Source organism: Amblyomma americanum, chromosome 3 (assembly GCF_052857255.1).
Source record: "Amblyomma americanum isolate KBUSLIRL-KWMA chromosome 3, ASM5285725v1, whole genome shotgun sequence".
NCBI lineage: Eukaryota > Metazoa > Arthropoda > Arachnida > Ixodida > Ixodidae > Amblyomma > Amblyomma americanum.
Window position 1 is genome coordinate 178302628 of NC_135499.1, and position 23297 is coordinate 178325924.

Sequence of the window (23297 nt, forward strand, 5' to 3'; positions counted from 1 at the left end):
GATCAGCACGCTTCCTGTCGTAGCTGGAGGCTGTGTTCCAGTACGCCGGTGGGTGGAACGTCGCTGCTGGAAGTGCGCTAACAGCATGGGTGCGCAATATTCGTGCTTCTATGTTACGCATAAGCTTATCCACTGCCATGTTTTACATATCGATATATCGAATCTTTTTGCAGTCCCCTTTGAGTTTGATATATATGGGATCAACAGTATAATGTTAATGTTTGGCTGATAATGGCTACCTGCCATTAGGAGGGAGTGGACTGGTGCTAGTAATTGGGCAGTTGTTAGCAAGGGAAGCACTTAACACCACTGTAAAAAAAGAAAAAGAAAACTCCAGTGCTCGTAAGAAGAGTTCTGGAAGCTTTCCATTCCATCTTGCAGATTGGGAGGCACGAATTGACAGTCATGGGCGCATCTTCTACATTGACCACCTAAACCGTACCACCACTTGGAACAGACCATCACTGTCACAACCGGCTGGCGTAGCTGCAACTTGCAATGAACTCCAGAGGCAACAGTTTGATCGCAGGTTGGTTCTTTCTTTCTGGTCCTGTGTAGCTATTTACAAGAGCCTTGTCCCAACTTGCATGGCGCCATTTGCCAAGTATAGAATACGGGCCAGCTAGCAGTTGGTTAGTGATTTTTGTTATGGCTGCAGCTGGCACCAACAATGGAAAAGCAAAGCACAAATACCGTATTTACTCGCATAATGCTCGCACCCCCCCACATTGGCTATCAAAAATTCAAAAAAAATTTTTCCCCGCATATTCATTGCGCCCCCAAAATTACTGCCGCAAGTCGGCTGTTTGTCGTAGCGAGCACCATCTATTGACCGCGGCCACAACTAATAACCATGGTTGGGCGCGCGTGCTACTAGGCGGCGGTACTGTGCTATGAGAAGTCTCATGCAAAGACGCACTCGACTGTTGCAACCAACTGCGCCTCTATTGCGCTCAGAGAAACCTCAGCAAGCAAGCGCTCAAGTTCTTCGCTGTTTTTGAAGGTGACGCCTTTAGCAACGCAGTTCAATCGTAGTGCCAGACTAAAATAACGTCGTTCTTTCATTTATTATGATGCTTCGACAAAAAGATCAAATAAACTTCTTTGTTACTGTGATTGCAGTGTTGTGCGTCTGATGCGTTGTCAGTTGCACTTTGAAAGGTAGGCTGGCCGTTCTGAAAACACGAATGCATGGAAAAACTATGTTTTGGCTACAGTGCAGTACCGCTTATAATGCGGATTTTCCCGACTCCCGCGGTATGCGTTATAAGTGGTCTATGCTGCACTGCAATAACCAGTGCAATAGGGCAACACTGCCCCTCGTTACCCTGGCTTAAAAACTCGTCACAGGTTGAAAAGGCTACCTTTCAGTGATTTTTGGGTGGAGGTAGACTTTGTGATGTGTCACAGTGGCAGTCAGCTTTGCACGCAGCACCTTCTATGAAATAAATATTTGTAGCAGGGAAGTGCAACGACCTTGCAACTTTTTGTTTATGAGGTTCAGGCAAAGTTTGTTTATTGTTTAAGTGCAGAGTGCGCTGAAAGTAGGTTATGGCACCATTTGCAGCTTGACCCACAGTGACTGATTACTTTTCTCTGCACCAGGTACCAGAGCATACGGCGCACCATGACACCTCGTATGACAGCTGCCGCAGCTGCAGCCTCAGCTGCAGCCTCAGCTGCACCTCTGAGTGTGGCAACAGCAACACAACCGACTGCAACCGCAGCTGCCGTCCCGTGTGGTGGCCCCGCCCCATCCCCAGTGCCCACGGTCGAAGAAGTGGTCAGTGTGACGCCTTCAGCGCCTCCCGCACCTGTGGTTTCCAGCCCCGACAGTCAGCGTGCGCTGCTGAGATCTCCAGCCGTTCGCTTCACGACACGGTCGGACTTTTTCAATGTGCTGCACATGAACGACGTAAGTGGCTGTCGTTGTGAGGTGCTGCCGCATGGCACGTGCCCTTGTTTGTGCATTGCTTGGTTCTTATGGTCGAAACGACCAAAGAGATCAATGTTGCAACTAGTTGTGAGCTTGACAAGTCACGGATTCTCATTCATCCCCTTTTTATATATGTTCTTGCAGTAACCCGCGAGGAAGACAAAGATATTAAGAGACACGTTTAGCTCGAGCTAAGCTTCAGCATTTGTACATGGGCCACGTGGAACTTCAATTCTGCTGCGCTGCTTTAAATGAAATTTTGTTGCTCACACAAAGTGCATAATAATTAGTGATGCTTCGAAGCAGGTCTTTGGTTAGGCCTCTCCAATGACATCGCTACCATCTCATGCCCATCCACATTCGCCGAAGCTGTTACCAACCATTTTTCAACATAACACTTGTTCATTTGACTGTATGTACCCACCCCTTATGTAATACCCCCAGTGGGTCTTTAAGGTATTAAAATGAAATGAAACGAAGCATCGAGTGTTTTGTGAGCACTTGTTCCAGCACTTTAAAGCGAACAAAATGGACATATATAAATGGCAGCGTATGTGAAAATGTGTCAAATTCTTGGGATTGTAGAAATCCTATTTATCAAATATTAATATTGCACAAAACCAAAATTTTCAGTTTGTATGCTGTAAATGCTCTAACAAGTGTACTCTGTGGAATTTTAATGTCTAGCTTTATTATGGAGCGAAATAATTGTAAGAACGACAAAATCGCATAACCATTTTAGAAGGGAAGAAGATATTCTCTACTCAAACCGCATTACAATGAACGCCGCTATGAAGAAGTACTGTTTCCAATTCCCAACCAGCGAACCACATACATATAGTAATGCAGTTAAATAAGTATAAGCAATATATTTTTGTTTGTGTGTTTTCTTTCAAATGATGCATTAGCATACATGTATCACCCTGTGCTATTCCTCTATGGTCACTAAATAATTTGTAATTTACTTTCTTCTTGCCGTTATTTCAGTTCCAGTTTCAATTACTGAATGATTGCTGTGGTGTGTAAGGTGCGTTAGGTCATTGAGGCACAAAAGAAACTGTGACATAATTGTTTATTTACAGTTTTAATTCACTATAGCGCATAAGCCAGCCTGCTTCAACAGCTGGTACGACAACAAGCGACATATCAGCAGTTTTATTGCTGTTTTACTCATGCCTCTTGTGACCACACCTTACCCGAAACATCATCAGAGATTCGAAGTCATAGGCAAATGTCACGGGGTGATCCATCTATTCTGATGTCTTATGTATCATTGTAAAAAAGGAAGCATGCAGCTAAAATTAGGTGTCTGCAGTCTCTTAATCTCCCCCCACAACAAACCTTCTTCAGTACAGCGTTCCAATGTGGAAGGAAAAAAGGTCTACAGTTAGTTTATTTTCATGCATCCAAGGATGCCTGCTGAGTTTGATATCCTGTATCCTATTTGTCCAGGTGTGTAGTTAAGGGTCACTTTTGGAGGGGGCCCCTGGTTGGGAGAAGCTGGGGAGGGTGGGTATTTGAACTATCTTTCTTTTATTTTTGTCGAAAAAATGGGGTTCAACATGGTTTTTCTGTGCAGAATGCCTCGCTTGAGGGGCCCTAGTAAATCCGCTCCTGCATTTGGTTTTACCAAGAATCAAATGCCCACTGAAGTCAGTACGCACTTCAGGTGGTGCCAGTTACAATCTCTATGGATCGGCATATGGTGACTAAATTGTGCACCGCACGTGAATACATGATTGAATTGTTTCTGCATGCCCTGTTCAGCACGATCTAGGTTCAAGGAACTTGTCCAGGTTGAAATTTCCTTCCTAACACACTAAAAGAATGCAGCCAAGTGTGTGGTAGGCTTGGCTTAGACTAGACCATGAATGGATGAAAATGACGTAGCTCCATGAAGTGAGGGCTGCAAAAATGGAAAGAAATTCTTCATAGCCCTGACTCATTGCCAGTGCTAACTGGCATTTCTCTTCTCGTAATCTTATCTGAGTCCCAAAGTGAAAAGTTTATGGGCCTCCAGTTTCAAGTCCCAGCTTAACACCCCATAACCCTCATTATGACTGCAAAAGCGGCAGGGCGCTTGTCCTGAGTACTTTAGCTGCTCTGCCTCCTTATCTTTTTCTCAGTCTTTGCCTTCCCTTTTTGGGCCCTCTATTCGTTGGCTGCTGCTTCCAACCTGGCTTTGTCTGATAGCGTGCTCTCATTGACAACTGTACGGTGGTACAGCTGTCAAGCACTGCACACATGAAAGCATCTGCCATACTGTGGCTTGTGTACGGTGGTACAGCGTTGGCATGACGATGGCCGATGTCTGGAGCAACGTGATTGTGTAGAAGCATGAAAATGTGCAGAAAACTGTCGAGCACTTCTTCCAGTTGCTTGGAAATTGCGATCAAGTAAAGAGCTTTTTTTTTTTTGTTCATTCTCTGGCACTTAAACTCCCAGTAAGGCCGAGAGATCATCAATAGGGCACAATGGATCATTCAGCGATACGTTAGTATGGCGAGGTCACAGTGTATTGGGAGTACTGACGTTAAAATGGCAAAATCTCTCAAAGCTGGCTAATGTACGGACATACACATTGTTCAAGAACTATTTAGTCTGATCTATTTCTGCTCAAGGCTGATTTCGCAAGAACAAATTTTGCACTTAAACAAAATTTTTGTTGGGTGGTTTTGTGAATTTCGGTTCGACTATACACACACCTTTTCATGGAACAGACTACATTGTTTCCACATTGAGGGAAGCATGGCAGGTGTTGTCATGGTTATTAGTCTCAGTTTCTGAAACTACTGCATAATTGCCCACATAATACCAGTTGCTGTTATGCTATGACCAGTTTTGAAGTTACCGTGCCTTTATGTACTTAAGTGTATCTTTGTGGTTCTCTGCTTTAGGATGCATTGGCTGCTTACAATAGAAGCTCTTCCTTGAAACACATGATTGCGAAGATCCGGCGAGACCCTGCCAACTTTGAAAGGTGAGATTTGTTTCTAGTTTGTTAGCCCAATATCCTTCGCATGGATGCTGTGCATCATTTTAAACTTAAAGCGGTTTTTTTTTTGGTTGTTGCTGTTGTTGTTGTTGTTGTTGCCACTAATGCCTTGTTTGCATAAATATAACGTGCCCACGAATATATGACTGAGGTGGGGAGTTTAAATCTTCCGGAAAATGAAAGTCTGTATGTGTGTGTGAGAGAGAGAGAGAGGGGGGGGGGGGGGGGTGTTATAGCTCAACTCCGGAGCATTGAGGCCAGCCATAGTGTTATTCGAGAGGATTTACTTCAGAAGCACTCGCAGCAGAATCTATCACAGCAAAGCCTTCCATGTGTTAGCACATGCAACATTGCACTCAGCAGACCCTTTTCCCATTCTCTCTCAAGGCGCTTTCGATACTCAGTGCCGCCTGATGCTCGGCTGCTTTAGTGTGAGAAATGGCCCTTAAACCCCACCTTGAGTGTGTGGAAATACGGGGGAAACAAAGCCTTTCGCCCCGCCCGCACTCCCACTCCGCGGATGCAGCGTTCCCGCTCGCTAACCGCGGAGGGGTTCGTGCTCGAGGGACAAAGGGAAGGGACGACACAGCGTTAACACTCATATGCTATTTATTACACTTGCAATCAATACACAGAGCGGGCCAGCTAGCTACAAAACATACACGAGGCATTCCTCGGAAATAGAAGGCTACGTAAGAAGGACTTCCGACTTACCGGCTGGGGAAGGGGCGCGACTTCGGAGGTATCGGCGGCGAACGTTTGTATGCGCCGATAATGGCGGCCGGGTTCTCCCGTGCGCCGCATTCTTGAGGCAAAGCCTTTCCCTAGCATTTGCCGGGGAAGGCGACCAGAGCGCGCGTTTGCTGCGCTCGCTTCGCTGCCTGGAACCAGAAGTCCAGCGGCAAGGCACAACGGATCCCCGTGCACCTGCCGTGGAAGGTGACGGGAGCGTGCGGCTCCAACCGCTCACGGCGCTGGCCGGATCCCGAAGGGCCTCTCTCCGGTTCCGCAGAATTCCGCGTAACCTACGAGGTGGCGCTCCCGTCGCCGTTCCCTTTCCCCCATTAGGGAGACTTCCCTCCTCGCCCAGCCGGGGGCTGTCCGTCCCGACGGCCGACGATGAAGATGGGCCGCATCGAAACGGAGGGGGGAAACAGGTTCTCCACAAGTGTACGAAAACACATTGCGGCTTGGGACTTTTTGGCCTCAGGTGCCCTTGCACTATAAGAATTCTTCTTCCTCTGCGGCCTGTGCTGCCTTCTTTCCACGTTTGTAGCAACTCTTTTTCTCACTAGTGTGTGCCATATACTTTGCCTCGATGACCAAGCTCGTCAAGTACCGTAAAAACCGGAATATACGTCTTATCTTTTTTTTCTCAAAGAACCATGGCGAAAAGTAGGCCCCCGTCTTGTATACCAGTCATTGGCGGACAACAACAGAAGTCTTGCAACAATGGGCGGGTGAAGTGAACAGCCTCCATCACCATCGCCATCAGCAGCAGCGCGCCGTGGCGACGTTGTGGCACCTCCATTTTGCGTTTCCATTGTTGCCAAGCTATTTTGGTTAAAGACTGCTTTTTCATGTTTTGTTTCAAAATGAGCGGAACCCGACGGCAATTCACCATCGCCTTCAAGAAAAACGCAACTGGGTACACGGAAGCTGGCGGCACAGCGCAAATTTGGAGTATCTGAAAAGAGCATTCGGTACTGGCAGAGGCAGAAGCTGTGTATTACAACTTGCAGCAACCAGAAGAAAACATCATTCCGCTGGCAGTCCGCAGCGTATCCAGAATTGGAAGGAAAGGTTGCGGAGTTAGTCAGGGAGCTGCGTGCAAGATCACTGCCTGTGACTGCCAAATCCATCCGTGTGAAAGCGGTACAGATCACGGTGTGGAGCAGCGAAAGAAGCGAGAGTAAGCGCATGTGTGCACATGTGCACACCTTGTTTGTTTTCGCTGCTCCGTGCCGTGATAAGGTGCTGACAAACACGCGGGTCGATGGGCGCGCGATACTGTTAAAAAATTGATCGGGTGTACATATGAGCAGCATTTAAATGAAAAAAGATACTTTCACCATTGTGCAACCTGTTGAGTCGCATTTGTTTCAAGGTAAGGGTGACTTTCGGTACTTTTTCCATTGGAAAATATTTTTTTTTTTTTCATTTTTAGAATTGGTTAATTTGGGGTTCAACCTAATTCCGGTCCGACCTATAGTCCGGTTTTTACGATAGTTGGCTTTTTCTTATAGCTCATGAGCCTGGTGGGTTAGCTCACTGTGAATATCTCAAAGAAAGCAAAAAAATATGCATTGCATTTGTAGCTTAGCAAGCATAACACAAGGTGTGTTCTGAAGCAGATCATTAGAGAAGACCAACTCACGTTATGTTCTTGTGAATATGGTAATACTATTGGTCACAAAGGGTGCTGGTACTGTTACTCTTCCCATATTGAGTGTGTTGCTGCCAGAGCCAAATCCAGAACTTCATTCCTTACTGCATTCTACCTTTCAAGAGTATTCATGCAAATAAATAATGTGCACAAACATAATTTCATTTAAAAAAAGGGGGAGAGAGGATGTGGCTGCTAACGTACAGTTCTGTGAAAAATGCAAAAAGCCACAATTTTTCTCGGAAAACTGAGCACTTTAGATATGGCTGATGTAAAGGTCTTTAACTGGCATGCTCAGTATTGAAGGTGCACCTTTTGAGATTTTTGCCGGGGACAGATGGGAAATAAATTTTGTCTGCTTGTTATGGAAAGTTTGACTTGACTGATATTAGTGCTTTAGATATTGTATCAGGGTAATGTACCATAGTACTACAATGCGTAAAATGTGAGTGTGGTGTTGTGCTTATCTCACAGGTAACACGGAAGCACTCTGTTCTCTGAGACAGTTCATGTTTTTACATTCCTAGCAGGGGTGTGCAAATAGGGAAATTTTCAAATACAAATCGAATACAAATACAAAGAAAAATTGTATTCGTAAATTGAATTGAACATCGAGTATCTGTTCAGTACGAAATACTTCAAAAACAAAGGAACTTTTTTTTTTTTTCTAAATAGTATATGGCCTTGCAACCGAAATAAACGAAACTAGGCTGACTCAGCACCATATTTGAAAACATGACATGCACAGAAATATATACCGCTCAATTAAACAATATGCTGCTAGTGAGGTGGTCATGCAAAATGAATAACATAATGAAAGCAATGAATTGACATGTGACTGGAAACGGAGTAACATGATGGGTAGTAAGACCTCATTAATTTGAACTTCAAAGGCCATAAGAAGTGCCCAAATTATCCAACAAGGATGAGTTAATTGATCTCCTCTCCTCCTTTTCCTCCCACATTCAGAAAAAAACATTAACGCAGAAACCATCAAAGATTATTACTTAATTGGGCAAGTAACTTCCTTGACCTGCTGAATTAGTTCGTGAACATTGACGGGTTACTGAAGTCCAGTGCACATGCCAGCGAGACTAGCATTGGCATGCTTGCTCAGTGCATGAATGGCAGAAAAAGATGCTTTGGTGGCTTTTTAGGATAAGTTTTCATTTACTACAGCGGACACCAGCACACTCGTTCCCGGCAAGTAGTGCACCCTACCAATGCTGTGGATCAGACGGGAGAAGTCACACATTTGTTCCTGCTCACTCTCCGCTGAAACATGTGACCTTGCTCGCTCCTCTGACTCTGCTTCTCACCGTGACCCTTTCCTCTCTCAGCACTCTCCTGTGCCTCTTGGGGACGTCATTCGGTCGTATGAAGAAAATTGCTGCGGTGGCCAAAGGAAGCTATCCGCTTTTTTAAAAAATGTGAAAATGCAATGAAGCCTTTCGGGAGGCTCTGTTGCCCAAATAGTGAAATTGACTAGCGCACTGTTTCGGTGTGCTCAAAGAACTACACAGACATAAACTAGGGGGTTGTGCATTGGCGTCAGAACAGCAAGACTGCCTCTAAAAAGAAGTGACCAGCAACGAGCGAATGCAACGAAGCACGGAAACCGAAACTACGCAGCCAGGCTCTTTTTTAGCCTTGCAAGAGGGGTCCTCCTATCGCGTCGTCACACATGCCATTACACTCATGTCAGAGGTGCGTGACACTGCACCCAGTTCACGAACACGTGCCCTGCTGGTGGTACATCGACTCGGCCACCCAGCAGCCGCGTGCAAAATTCCGCAAGTGAGCTTTCCCGCATATCAGAGTAAACCAAAACCAGACTGCGGAGTTCATGCTATAAGCTCTAAGAAGGCAAGAGGACGAATGCCATGGGTGTAGGCGTTTATTTTGTAGCGCATTATAGAATGGTCAAACAAGAAGCCTCACACTTGGTGCCTCAGTGGTTATGGCGCTCTGCTGACCCGAAAGACGCAGGTTCGATCCCGGCAACAGCGGTTGAATTTTGATGGAGGAGAATTCTAGAGGCTCGTGTACTGTGCGATGTCAGTGCACGTTAAAGAACCCCAGGTGGTCAAAATTTCCGGAGACCTTCACTACGGCGTCCCTCGTAGCCCGAGTCGCTTTGGAACGTTAAACCCCTAAACCATAAACCATAAGCCTCACACTTTTGCTTTGTGATTGCTCGAAGCAAGTGGTCTGCCATCTTGTTCTCATCACATGTGACGTAGAAAAGCCCTCTTGCGGAATGTCGCACGGGATACAAATCTAGCAGCATCGAAAAGTGATTAGTCCACACGATAAACGACGAAGCACGCGGAGAGGGTACCTCTGTACTGTTTTTCTGACATTTTGAACTCAGTTTGCAGATAATTTATTCTGGTATTGTGGTTTTGCAAAGGTCTGATTTATATCAATTTCTCGAATCTGATATAAACTGATTAACAAACATATTCGATTCGTGTTTGAAATTTCAAATATTCACACACCCGTGCTTTTTAGTCGATTATTGAAGTGCCCTTGTAAGTCCTTACAGTTGTATTTTCTGCAGCTTGTTCCTTAACTTTTTTAACCTGTGCACATTTATTTGCAGATACCAGCATAACCGGGATTTGGTGAGCCTGCTAAACAAGTTTGCCGACAAGACCAGGGAGCTCCCTAGAGGCTGGGAGACAAAGCTTGATCGCTCAGGAAAGGTGAGGCCACCGTGTGCTCTACTTCTGTATGAATCGGCGATGGTTTAGTTTATGCTATCTAAAATTATGACTGAAAGGGAGACATTAGTGGCCGGTCAGAAAAAAATTATTGTAGCAGGTAATTTCAGCTGTTTTACTCACCGCGGTTGCTCAATGGCTTCAGCATTCACCTGCTGATCCCAGGTGCATAGGTCTGATCCCGGCTGTAGTATCTGTATTTTGACTGTAAAACAGATGTACTGTACAATGTTGGCACCCCCCCATATGTCACTTCAGGAGAAAAAAAAAACAACCCACAATCCACTTTTCAACATTACCAGAGCCGCTATATTTTTTTTTTAACTCTTTCCCTACCATGGGTAAAATGACCCTTTTTAGGGGGTCTCAGCAGTTGTTTTTTTTTGCAAAACCTATGGGACCTAAAATTCTGCACAATACACTAAAAGAAAGGTGAATGAATGCTCTTCTTAGGCACATAATTTTTAACAACGAGTTCTCTGTTGCAACACAAAATTTATTTTGCCAAACATGAAAATTTTGAAAAAAATTCACCAAAACTCGTAAAGATACACTTGTACCGGAAAGAAAAAAAATGCTAAAATTTTTTCAAAATATACAAATTAGTTGCCATTATATTGGCAACCATCAGTAAAAAAATTGAAGTTCTAAGTGAAAAATTATTCTAGTTAGAAAAGAATAACTCGAAGCCCTACAGTTGGGCGTGCCATGCGGCAAAGCAGTTCCTGGTCGTAAAGCACAAAGGAACGTTGCAAGTTTTGCAGAACACTCTTGTTTTCTGCTGGATTTTGGTCTCGTTGTAGCATTTCTTGCAGTTTCTGTACGTTTCCATTTTTTCTGGCTGGTGCTGAATGCCTTGAGCTGGTGGTGGAGCCCGAACTCTTGGTACATCTTCAAGTTCGAGGAGTTGCTTCACTAGTTCTATTCTGAATGCTAGCTGATCATACCGGGCGATTCTGGCAAGCTCTGCAACCTCGGGATGCATCCGCCTTTGTTCTTGAAAAATTATAAAACTATTTACACAAGCAATGTCAATGCAGTGAAAAAATAAAGTCTTCCACCACCGCACGCACTTTTGAAGAACATTATAGGATGCAATCAACTGGTCGGATTTATCAACACCGAGCATGCCCGCGTTGTAGGCGTCAATAAGCTGTGGTTTCTTTATTGAAATCTGCTGCCATTTGCCGTCTTTTTTTTCCCTTCTTTTGGCGAGGACATGTTTGTTTGCTGTGTGCGCAGTTGACATCATGTGGACGACGCGTCGATCTTTCCACTGAAGGTAGAGAACGTCTTTGTCCCGGAGCCAGCGCACATCACCTCGCTTCGCCTTTTTTTCCCAGCTCGTTTCTTTTAGTTCCTTTGGAAATCCGTGGCGGTCTTTCCGGGTTGTGCCACAAGCCAATGTCCTCCTTTCAAGCAAGCTCCGAAATAGTTTGGTTGATGTGTAGAAATTATCCATATATACACAATAGCCCTGGTCCAAATAGTGATCGCACAGGCGGGTTACAACATCATACGCTAAGCCATGGGCACTTGGCTTTTCTCGCTTGCCTGTGTAAACTATGAACTGTATGGTGTATCCCGTTCGTGGGTCTGCGAGAACCCACAATTTGTAGCCCCACTTGACTACCTTGTCTCGAATGTATTGCCGAATTCCGGAGCGGCCTTTCGACTTTACCATCCTTTCATCAACAGAAAGTTCGCGGTGCGGTTGGAAAAAACTGGCCGAACGTTCATTGACGTGCTGCAGCAGCCACGAAACTCGGTCTAATTTTGATGTAATTTCTAAATCAGGGTCGGACACGTGCAGCATTCCTAAGAGAGCACAGAAACGCTTTCGGGGCATGACCTGTGGTGGAACCATTCCAGAAAACATTCTTGTTGTGTTCCAATAAAGATGGAGCCGCGGTAATTCAACAATCCCCATGTACAGGAGAAGACCGATGAACGTTGTCATCTCAGCTGGCGTGACCTCTTTCCACGACCCATCCGCTTCACTGTAGGTTGGCTTCTCTAGTATCATCAACCAGGCGTATTTGTTTGTGTTTTCACATATCTTTGCAATGACTTCCGTGGTAAAAAACAGGCGGAAAACATCAATAGCCCGGAGCAGTTGACGAGGGCCGCTGCGGAGCGTCAATCCAAAGTGTATACCTGGTTCTCTTCTTGGGCAGAATGTCACTCTCTGCTGCGCAGGAGGCAAAGAATCTTGCCCAAATGACGTGGACACCCTGAGAATTAGATAAATTGCATAGACAACAGAAATAAAACATCCGGAGAAAATGCAGAGACACGCAAAACGGGCCACACAAAGAAAACCGAAACTAACCGGAGCGAAGGTGCCGATGTTCCAGGTCGGTTTGCATCGTCGTCGCTGTCGGAACTAAATTCTGACGAAAATGCAGCATCTTCAGACTCACTGCTACTTGTGTCGTCAATAACATCAACCTCAGACAAAGCAGAGTCGCGAGACTTGCGGCGTTTTGGACCGCGCGACGTGCTTGCGGGGGCATCCATTCTCGCTTCCGACAGCCGACGCTGCCCCGTTTTCGAAGCTTGTCAAAAAATAGCCACCTCGTGGTAAAAAAAGAAAGCTCATTGAAAACGAAACTCTAGTTGTTAAACTTCAAGACAGATGGCGCAGCGTGCCCGTAAACAACGCGGAGCAGTCCGAAATCGGCGCGTGCATTCATCGTTAGCGGGCTAACGATGCTCTATGGGCGCGGTAGGGAAAGAGTTAATGTGACCAATGAGTAAAATACAAAGGCATACAATCTTCTTTTTTTTCCTTTTTATTATTTTTTTCCCTGCCCACAACTCTGATTCAATGCACTGCATGTCTGTCATTCACACGTTGATCCTGCAAGAAGCCGATATTTGTGTGGATGCTGCATTGAAAAAAACATTTGGGCACTTACCGTGTTCTTCCCTCTTGTCAGCAATTTTTCATCGACCACACGTCCCGGAGCACAACGTTTATCGACCCCCGGCTGCCCATAGATGTGCCTTACTTGAACCCGAGCAAGCTGGTAGTTCCCCTGGCTCGGAGACGCAGCCGCAGTGCTGGTGAAGACGATGGGCAGCGAGCAGAGGCCGCATCAAGGGTAAGCAATTTTCTTCTTATGTAATTGTGAAAAACCTTGTGCAGGTCTCAGTAAGTCTCACCACAGTAAAACAAACATAGTTTATCATATTTTTAGTGTTGGCACACTGGGGTGCATCAGTGTGACTTCGTACACCAGTCTCCTCCAATGGTTCCTGAGTTATGGTTCCTTTTTTCTGTTTTTCTGCCTTCAAGATATCAAGCAAACCACTTGTTTGAAAACACCCTGCAGTGAAAGAGCCTCATATTTGGAGTTTTCTGTTTCATTAATATGTACTTATTTGATTTGATTTGATGAGTAATTCAAACTGACATTTAGATTCCATACAAGTAGTGTCAGATTTGATTTGGCAAAATGCCCCAGTGATTCACACTAGACTAGCTATTGGAGCACACTGTTTCTTAACAAAAACATTGTGACAAAATCAAATTCAACATGTCATTTCCAGCCAATGTTATGTACTGTTCTAGCGTTAAGTGTTTTGGCATGCCGCAGTTGCCGGCATTCCGAAAGGGTACCACACCCTGCATATTCCATTTCCTCAAAGCAAGTGTACCTTTGTGAAATGCGCATGAACATACAAAGTCTTGCTAACCTGTCCTGAAAACCAAAAGTGTGCGACCAGCGGCAACCAGCAGGAAGTTGGATCAGGAGGCATCATGCGTGCACTCAAGTTATGTAAAAGTACCGTATTTACTTGCGTAATCCTCGCAATTTTTTTCCCTGAAAATCAACGCGAAGTTTGGGGGTGCGATAATTATGCGGGGAAAATTTTCAAGCAAATGTTTCGGAGTGTAAAATGCAAAGATGAATGGGTGCAAGATCAGGATTGTCAGTTCTGCAATTGTAAATATAACGAAAACATTACTTTCAAGCGTAACTTACCTTCGTTATGAAAGTACAGGGTGAACGTAAGCTCAAGCTGCTAAAGCACTTTATTTGCCGCGCGCAACCTCCCCGTCACTACTCGTGTTGCGTGCGTCCTGCAGGCAATTCTACTCTTCATCAGAGTCCGTGTCGACACTGGAATCGATGGTTTCTTCATCTTCCGATGCTTCTTCGTCGTCCCACACCAGGTGGTCCTCGGTCGCAACCAGGGCGTTCGAAATTCCTGTTTTCTTGAAGCTTTTGGCCACCATGTTTACATCAATCATCCCCCATGCCTCTGATACCCAGCTGCACAGCAGCTCCACGGACGGTCTTTTGATCTTGCCGCCCGGCGTCAGAGCATGTTCACCTTCGGCCATCCATTCTGCGTAGAGCCTCCGGACGTTATCTTTAAATGGCTTGTTCAAAGATACGTCAAGAGGCTGTAGCATTGATGTGAGGCTGCCGGGTATAACAGCCAGGTCCGTGCGCAGTTCCTTGAACTTCGCCCAAACCGACTCTTGAAGATGGCCCCGAAAGCTATGAAGCACGAGGAGCGACGGAAAAAGAAGCGCTCCCGGTCGCCGCCCCCACACAGTCTTCACCCAGTCCACCATAAGGTCCGCGGTCATCCACCCCTTTTCTTGTACGTGCACGTGCATACCAGGGGGGAGCTTTCCTTTCGGGAGGGTCTTCCACTTGAAAATGACGTACGGTGGGAGCTTCCACTCGTCCGCCGTCACGCCTAGCATGACCGTGCACCTCTGTTTTTCGGCACCTGTAGTCCTGACGTGCACAGTCCGAGCGCCTGTCTGTTCGACTGTCCTGCTGCTGGGCATATCGAAATTCAGCGGAGTTTGGTCCGCGTTCCCTATCTGGGAGAGCAAGAAGTTTTTCTCCTGCCGGATCCTGATAACGAATCGATGGAAGTCCACTATTTTCTCTTCATAGGCTGCGGGTAGGCGCTGGCAAAGCGTCATTCGCCTCCTGAGTGAGAGTCCATTGCGCTGCATAAATCGTGTGGCCCACCCGTTACTAGCGCGGAAGTCTTGCACCAGGATGCCCTCCTTTCTTGCGATTACGAGCGCCTGGTTCCGTATCAAATCAATTGACACAGCACACCCATCCGCTCGTCGAGTTTTGATATATTCCAGTAAAGAGGATTCGACGGCAGGAAATTTCCCAGTGTTCGGTCCACGGAAGGCCCGGCCCGGCGCGTCTTACCAGTCATCTTGAGTTCATCGTGCTGCCGTCTCAAATAGCGGACGCGAAACTCGTTGACGCCGAAGTGTCTGCTGGCGGCACGGTTGCCATGTTCCAACGCATACTCATTAGCTTTTAGCTTAAAAGCAGCTGTGTAGCTTGCATAGCGTCCCATGGCGAAGCGGCACAAAGAGCACGGTGCAACATGCAAACAAGGCAGACGAGGCCTACAAGACACCGGAGAGCTGGAGACACCTTTGCAAAATGGCGTAGCGGTGGTGAGTGGATGAGCGGTAGTGGTGGTGGCAGCGGATGATAGCACAGTACCGCCGCTTAGTAGCACGCGCGCTCAACCATGGCAGGTAGTCGTGGCCGCAGTCATTAGATGGCGGTCGCTACGACAAGCAGTTGGCTCGCGGCAGTAATTTTGGGGGTGCGATGATTATGCGGGGAAAAAAAAATTTTCCAATTTTTGATAGCCAATGTGGGGGGTGCGAGCATTACGCGAGTGCGAGCATTATGCGAGTAAATACAGTAGTCTATGAAATACTATAAGACACCACAAGGTGAAGTGTCTAACTGAAATATATGAGCAGAAAAAAAGAGTCGGCACAATTGAACTAAACACTCCGCTGGCAGAGGCGATCCTTGGCATGGCATTGGAGATTCCGTATTCCTTTTCCTTTATTCCAAACAGCTTTCTCCACTTAAAATTCTGCTTTAATTTAATATATTCTCTCTCCCTTTAGGCTTCAGATAATTAGAAAAGGTGCACCGCATTCTCGCCCAGTGCTTCATTTTCATGATGTGACTTGAAGGAAATCTGTACACCTTTTGGTGTGGCCCAATGCAGAGTGGCGGCACGAACAGTGGGCCTGTGCCACCACCTCGTCCTCCGGGCAGCACGGCGGGAGCAACAGCGTCTGGCCTGCCAGGTGCTGCCAGCAGTGTGCCCACGGCATACAACGACAAGGTCGTGGCCTTCCTCAGGCAGCCCAACATCCTGGACATCTTGCGCGAGCGCCACCCAGCAATGGCGTCCAACACGGCCCTACGTGACCGTGTGCATGCTATTCGAGCTGAAGGAACTGCCGCGTTGGGGCGCCTCTCACACGACCTTGACCTCACCATCCTGCTCAGGTGCCTACTCACTGTGCATAATTCGAAGTTATGGCTTATTGAAAGTGACAATTTTATCTTGTCAATGTCTAGTGCGTTTAAGAGGCTCCACTACCTAAATCGAAGTCCACATAGTAAACAAATTTTTGGCCCTTTTTGAGATGGAACAACAATTTGCTAATAATATAGCCTTGCGTGCTTGAATAATCTAATCCGAAATGTGTTAAAGGGATTTGATAGAGGGCAGCATTTTGGGCTGCATTTGGTTTAATATGTTAGCCTCTAGCGCTACCTGCTTCTCTTTGAACAAATTTCAAGCATTCTCACAAAAGAGTAACTCAAGGCCCAAAAACCTGCGGAGTTCTCTGCTGTGAAAGCAGCAGTTTCTAGGGGACAGATTGACACCGTTACCAGTTGCTGCTTTGTAGGCATGATGTTGGCACATGCAACAGTGTACAGTGTTTGTTTCCTCCTAATTCATGGTGTGTACTCTTGGTGATTTGGTGAGAGCAATTTATATGGTTTACTAGCCACAGTGGCATTATTTGCTGGTGTCAAGTGCAGCACCGACTGCGCTGTAGCTATGCCTGTCAGTTGTCAAGTGTGGGATATTCCGCCAGTAGATGCACTTTGAAGGAGTGCACTTGATACGGTTACATCAGATCCTTTTGTAGCCGCAAAGGGACTAGGAATACAGTAGAATCTCGATCATACAAATCTCACGATGTCATGAAAAATATTCGTATCATCCAAAAATTAGTGTGCAGAGTTTACGCATATCTATTTTTGGCTCACGGGATTCATTTACGGCCTCGCGCCATCGCCGACTTTTGACGATGGCGATGTAGGATGGTGCATTACCAGCCACTGCTCGACATGCGTATGTACGGGCGGCAGGTATTTGGTGCTTGAGGGTGCAGTCACGGCTCGCACGTTCGTATCATTCGCAGTGGGGTAGGGAATTGTTCATAACATACGAACTTCTGCCCATTGCATACAGTTCAGTCTGAGCAGGGATTTTTATGAATTCGTATCAACCAGGATCGTATCGTCGAGATTCTACTGTAGTTGAGACACAACACATTACTACACATTGACCGTTCATAAGTTTAAGGAAACAAATTTATGAGCGTCTGGCTACGCGAGGGTGAAGACTAGAAGAACTGAGTGATCTTGTTGTGCAGTGTAGGTGTTCCATGCAGTTAACATAGCTCCCACTTTAGAGAGCGCCAAAAGTGCAAAGGTGTGGATGACAAGGAAGATAAAGAACAGAACACATGACATGCCTGTGCCAAGTGCTCTGTGCTTCTGGCATGCGTGACAAAAGAATGGTTGGAAAAGTGGGCCTGTCACTTCAGTGCTCCACAACATGCTTATTTCTTGCTTCTTGCTCTTGTGTTGTTTGCAGCCTGTTTGAGCAGGAGATAATGTCATACATTCCGGCCCAGTACTCTACTGGAAGCACATCTAGTCATCGTTCTCCACGGGATTCTCCCCAACCATCTCCACAGGCCTCTCCAGGTGGGTGACAGAGGACACAGACAATGTTTCATTGTTGATTCTAGATCGTGATACCTTATGAAATTTGTAGCTTAGTGCACTGAAAGTAGCCTAGCGTTTTTGATATCTCTATCACCATGTCCTTATTACAGGTCTACAAAGAGCTAACCTTAGAGCCCCAGCACCTTATCGGAGAGATTTCGAAGCCAAACTTAGGAATTTCTACCGCAAACTAGAGTCCAAAGGGTACGGTCAAGGACCAAGCAAATTAAAGTAAGTGTTGCTTTTCCTAGTTCTCCTTTTCATCCTGTGTTCATTTTAAAAACAGTGTTATTTGTTGCCTCTTGCAAGCCAAGATGGTAGGTTATTTTACTCACTAATAGTTCTAAGCCATTTTTGCTCAGAAAGCAGGAGCACTTAGTGTTCTGTTCTACCTAGCACTTTTTTAATTGAATATACAAGCATATGGCTTAATATATGTCCAGTAAAAGCTCGGCGATTCGACCCCCGTTAATTTGAATATTGGGATAATTCGAACTGTTGGCTCAGTGCCGGCCAACATCCATGTAAGTCGACGACATAGTATGCTCGTTAATTCAGACGCTATGGGTCTCACGCCGGTTAATTTGAACGGACTCCCGAGGGGAGGCAGTGTCGAGTATGACCAGCAGGGCAAGAGATTGTCGAAACAGCCCTACTCAAAACCTCATTTCCATGCTGCAGAATTTTTCGTGGCCCGAGCACCTTTGACAACGGCGTACAACAGCATACATAACGAAGGATGGATGGCCCCTTACCGCTTAGTTTCAGTTTCACTTTTCTGAGCATCATGCAAACCTACCTACGTTTCGGACACTGATTGGTGCATGAATGATGTTTTCTCTCTCTTACCCCGCCGTATATTTTTTTCTTCAACCCGCTTCAGCGCTGCTGAGCGTTTCGTTTGCCTCCAACCACATGGTACATTCTTCGAGCGCGCTGAAACTGCTTGCGCGTCACATGCCATTCACAGTTTGTGCGATGAAGCTTCCACACACGCGACGGTGCTGCTTGTGAGGGGGTGTGATGCAGTAGTGGCGGAGCTCCACCGCATCACATCGTGCAGGATGCCAGGGAGGTCCTTAACGATTCTGGAGCAGTTCTGTTTCGGCGCTTCTGACAGTATGCGTGCAATAAAGCATTGATGCTAACGTAAAAAGCAGGCTCCCATTGCCCCATCTTTCACCAATAAATTTACTGTCATGCAAGCAGTTCTTGATATTTGTTTTTCAGGGTCATTCAATAAATGTAACAGTTTTTCTTTTCGGTCCCCTGAAGTTCAAATTAACGAGGTTTTATTGCATTACCATACATACTCTTGTAAGGGCCACACTTCTTTTCACGGTTTTGATGGTTAGCGGCCCTTACTCAGGACCGGCATTTTTCCATAAATTTTTTCTGCTTACAGTGGAGCCCCTATTACGTGACCCCCTTTTATGCTGCTACATGCATTTTTATGACAAATTAGCACAGATTTCGGGATTCCTTTTAAATACATAATGTATTAAAAGTATAGATAGGAGACGCGCCAAACAACTGGCAAATTAACCGCTCAAAGCAAGACAGGCTGCTAGATCAGTTTACTGCCGAACATCACGTGAGCCAAAGTTAAGATTCCCCGAAGATCCAGCACTCAAATGACAGTAGTGATGCCTTGGCTGACAGTTCTGACCGGCACTTCACGCTTGCGATCCACAGCCATTGGTGTAAGGTGGCCTTTGCCTCGCCTGCTTTTCTACGTGCTTCGCAGTTGAAGGCCTTGCGGAAATCAATTACACATTCATTTTTATGTGAGGTTATAATGTGATGGTAAACTGGTAGCAAAATTAGACCTTTGTGATAAACAGTGACTAGATTCAAAGCATTTTCGCTGCGGCTTCGGTGTGAAGCACATTAGGCCTAGCAGCACTGTGCGAACGATGCACAGTTGCCATAGCCTGGCCGGTGGCGTGTCGCTGCATTGTGCCTAGTTTGACAATTCCAGGCGAGGTCCGGCACGCAGGACAACGCGTTCGTGGCTGTACTGAGTGTCACAGGCAGTTTTCATCTTCTGTTAGCTCCCATCAGAACATACCACAAGGGCAAATTATGCACATTAGAAAAAATTCTTTTGGCTGACTTTTTGAATTACCGACTACCAATTTGGGGTGTGGCCCTTACACAGGGGCAGCCCTTACAGGAGTATATTCAGTATTTTTGGACTGGCCAATCTTAATGCATGTCAAAGAACACCTGCGTTCTGTAAAAGCATTTATCTAGGGCTTTCTGGAAAAGGGTTGACCTTGCCTTTGCTGGGCTCAGACTTGCTACTGCACAGGTCATCAACCTTCTACTGTGGGAATGTGTCTGGGTTGGTATTGTCGCATTCGAGTCAGAGTTTCAACATGGACGGTCATTGTTCATAGAGTTTTGTCATGTCATCCTGTAAGCTGCCATTTTATAAGCAAGCATTACGCAAAGTAATGTCACTCCAGTTTGTGTCTTTAATGTCAGTCTCTGTTTGCCACCTGCCTACTGTTGTCTTCATTAGCTATTTCATAAGGCCCTGTATTAGGATTGAACTAGATTTGCTTGACATCACAGGCAAAGCTCAAACATTAAATATTATTTGATTTACACCTTTTGTATTCTTCTTTTTGTACAAAATCATGGCAATCTTGGCATTTTTCTTTTTCTCCTTGCTTCACTTAGATTGAACATCCGTCGAGACCACCTGCTGGAGGATGCTTTTACAAAGATAATGGCTGCATCCAAGAAAGATCTCCAGAAATCCCGACTCTACATAGGATTCGCTGGTGAAGAAGGGTAGGGCTGAGTCATTGTACCATTGCACTTGCTTCTTTGTATTTGCTTGAATTAGAGCTTTGTTAGCTGTTGTGAACTGCAGGAAAGGGGTCATTTGAGTAGGCAGGTAGCAGCAGCTGCTTTTGGGTAGTTTTTGTTTTCAAAAAGATCCTCGCTCGACACGTTGGTCATAAAGAGGGAGCGCACACAGCTACGTGCGCACACTTGCTATAAGAAAGGTCGGAGAAAGTGCAGATTTGATGCCCCCTTCATGCCATAACTTGTATACAGCGGTCCATGGAAAGAAAGAGGAGGAAGTGGTGTAACCACTGTAAAAGAAGTAAGGAATGTTGAATTGATGATTGCACAGGCTGGACTATGGAGGGCCCTCGCGGGAGTTCTTCTTCCTGCTGTCGAGGGAACTGTTCAACCCGTACTATGGCCTGTTTGAGTACTCGGCCAACGACACGTACACGGTGCAAGTGAGCCCCATGGCAGCCTTTGTGGACAACCAGCACGAGTGGTTCCGCTTCAGCGGCCGCGTCCTCGGCCTGGCACTGGTGCACCAGCACCTGCTGGACGCCTTCTTCACCCGGCCCTTCTACAAGGCCCTGCTAAGGCTGTGAGTGGGGATCCATGCGTGCCTCGACACCCTCCCCTCTTCACTTTTCCATTTCATTTTGGGACTGATCTTTGTATTATATTGCATAGCAGACTGTTACACTACACAGTCAGCCTTCATTTATTGAATTTGAAGGTGAGAGGAACTTTCGGAGGGCTTCCACAGATGCTGTTAGGGCCCGATTCACAGCTTAAGAGCAAACTCTGTGGCTCTTTACTTCTTTCAGGTGCTGTAACTTGACCCGGGCCACAGTTGACGATGTTTTGGAAGGTCCAGCTGTAGGCCGAGTTTTTGGTTGGTCTAAAATAAACAGGAAGGAAGCAGTGTGGGTTAGGTAACAAACACAAGTTAATATCCTAGCTGAAATCAGGAAGAGGGAGTGGACATGAGTGGGACGTTACATGGGGAACAATTAACTGATGATCCATTAGTCCAGTACAGTGAGAGGGAGTGAGGTAAAGTGGAAGAGGGAAGGCAGGGTAGTAGAGTGGATTCCAAGAGAACAGTAGGGCAGATGAAATAGGAAATTTGCAAGGCCAAGTTGGTCACAGCTGGCACAAGTCAGGACTAATTGGCAGTCGATGGGAGAGGCTTTTGCCCTGCAGTGGACGCAGATGGGATGACAATGAAGCCAGCGCGCGTTCTGTGCCCTGGAGCATAAAAGCAGCCTGACCACAGCACACGCTTCATGTTCACTGCAGGCCGTGCTCGCTGAGCGACCTGGAGTACCTCGATGCAGAGTTCCATCAGTCACTGGTGTGGCTTAAGGAGAACGACATTAGTGACATGGGCCTCGAGCTGAGCTTTTCGGTGGTGGAGGAGGTGGCTGGTCATGTGCTTGAGCGTGAACTCAAGCCCGGTGGTCGTTCTGTGCCTGTCTCGGAGCGCAACAAGAAGGAGTACATCGAGCGTATGCTCAAGTGGCGCCTGGAGCGGGGTGTCGCCCAGCAGACCGAGTGCCTTGTCCGGGGATTCTACGAGGTTGGAGGCACCTCCCCTTTTGTTCCTTCCTGGGCTGCAGAACTTGTGTAGTGCTGGCATTGTTCATATTCAGCAGATGACGAGAAGCACTTTTCTCAAGCATTATGCCTCTGTAGGAGGCCTAGTATGGGGCTCGGCTGTTGGGGTGGAGATATTATTCTTAGTGTTCAGGAAATGGATGGGTTCCCAGCATCACATGGATTTTAACTCTGTACCTCACACATACACAATGGCTGCTTTGATGCTTCACTTTCACTTTGCTGCTTTCAGTTAATGAGTGGCTGAAATGTAACTGATAAAAAAATAGTCCACTTTGCTGGGACGTGGTTACAAGCTTTCATTAAGCTCTCAGCCAGGATGCTGCTGTAGATTGAAGGACATGCCTGAGCATAAGGTGCTTGGATGTGGTGTTTCGTTTGCCCCATGCTATGCCTGTATTCTGCAAAAGAAGCGTTTGTTTGAAACGATGCTTTCTTTTCTGGGAAAGGTGGTGGACTCTCGCCTCGTGTCGGTCTTTGATGCCCGAGAACTGGAGCTGGTGATTGCAGGCACAGCTGAAATAGACATTGCTGACTGGAGAAAGAACACAGAATATCGATCAGGTAAGCATAATCTCTGGCAATATATGAACTCAATGCTAAATTATAGAAGACGGTTATAAGGGCTATATTTAAGTGTTCCATATTAACAAGTGTCGTTAGATTGGTTCTTTCACATACTGCTCCTGGTAAAAGCAAAATCCTCTGAGATTCCTTACTCAGGCAGTCTTTTAAAGACTGCTTTGATGGCTGAACTTTCTATAATTTTGTCGCTATTATGGCTTTGCTTTTGGTGGTGCAAGAAAAAAGATGCATGAAACAGCAAAGCTTTCATCACAGTAGTTGTGTGTTCCTCCAAACAGTGTTTGTTGTGGCAGCTTCAGTTGCCTTGGGCTCAAGGACTATAAATTGCTGTTGAGCCTTTTGAATAGATCTGAATTAAGGGGGGAGACTGCTCTTAAAGAAAAGATTTTTGTTTCTGCACCAAATTTAG

General features: G+C 46.1%; 1 protein-coding gene across 3 annotated transcripts in view; it reads left to right on the forward strand.

Annotated features, from left to right (window-relative positions):
• LOC144125520 (E3 ubiquitin-protein ligase HECW2-like) overlaps positions 1 to 23297 on the forward strand; it is a 67749-nt gene that overhangs the window by 26448 nt on the left and 18004 nt on the right. For all 3 annotated transcript variants that reach the window (XM_077658988.1, XM_077658990.1, XM_077658989.1), the window contains exons 11-22: positions 382 to 529; positions 1606 to 1915; positions 4834 to 4916; positions 9923 to 10025; positions 12986 to 13150; positions 16074 to 16360; positions 17748 to 17860; positions 17992 to 18112; positions 20570 to 20683; positions 21033 to 21284; positions 21986 to 22265; positions 22753 to 22867. In XM_077658988.1, the coding sequence (XP_077515114.1) occupies positions 382 to 529; positions 1606 to 1915; positions 4834 to 4916; positions 9923 to 10025; positions 12986 to 13150; positions 16074 to 16360; positions 17748 to 17860; positions 17992 to 18112; positions 20570 to 20683; positions 21033 to 21284; positions 21986 to 22265; positions 22753 to 22867 (2091 nt within the window). The remainder of the gene's footprint in view (positions 1 to 381; positions 530 to 1605; positions 1916 to 4833; positions 4917 to 9922; positions 10026 to 12985; positions 13151 to 16073; positions 16361 to 17747; positions 17861 to 17991; positions 18113 to 20569; positions 20684 to 21032; positions 21285 to 21985; positions 22266 to 22752; positions 22868 to 23297) is intronic.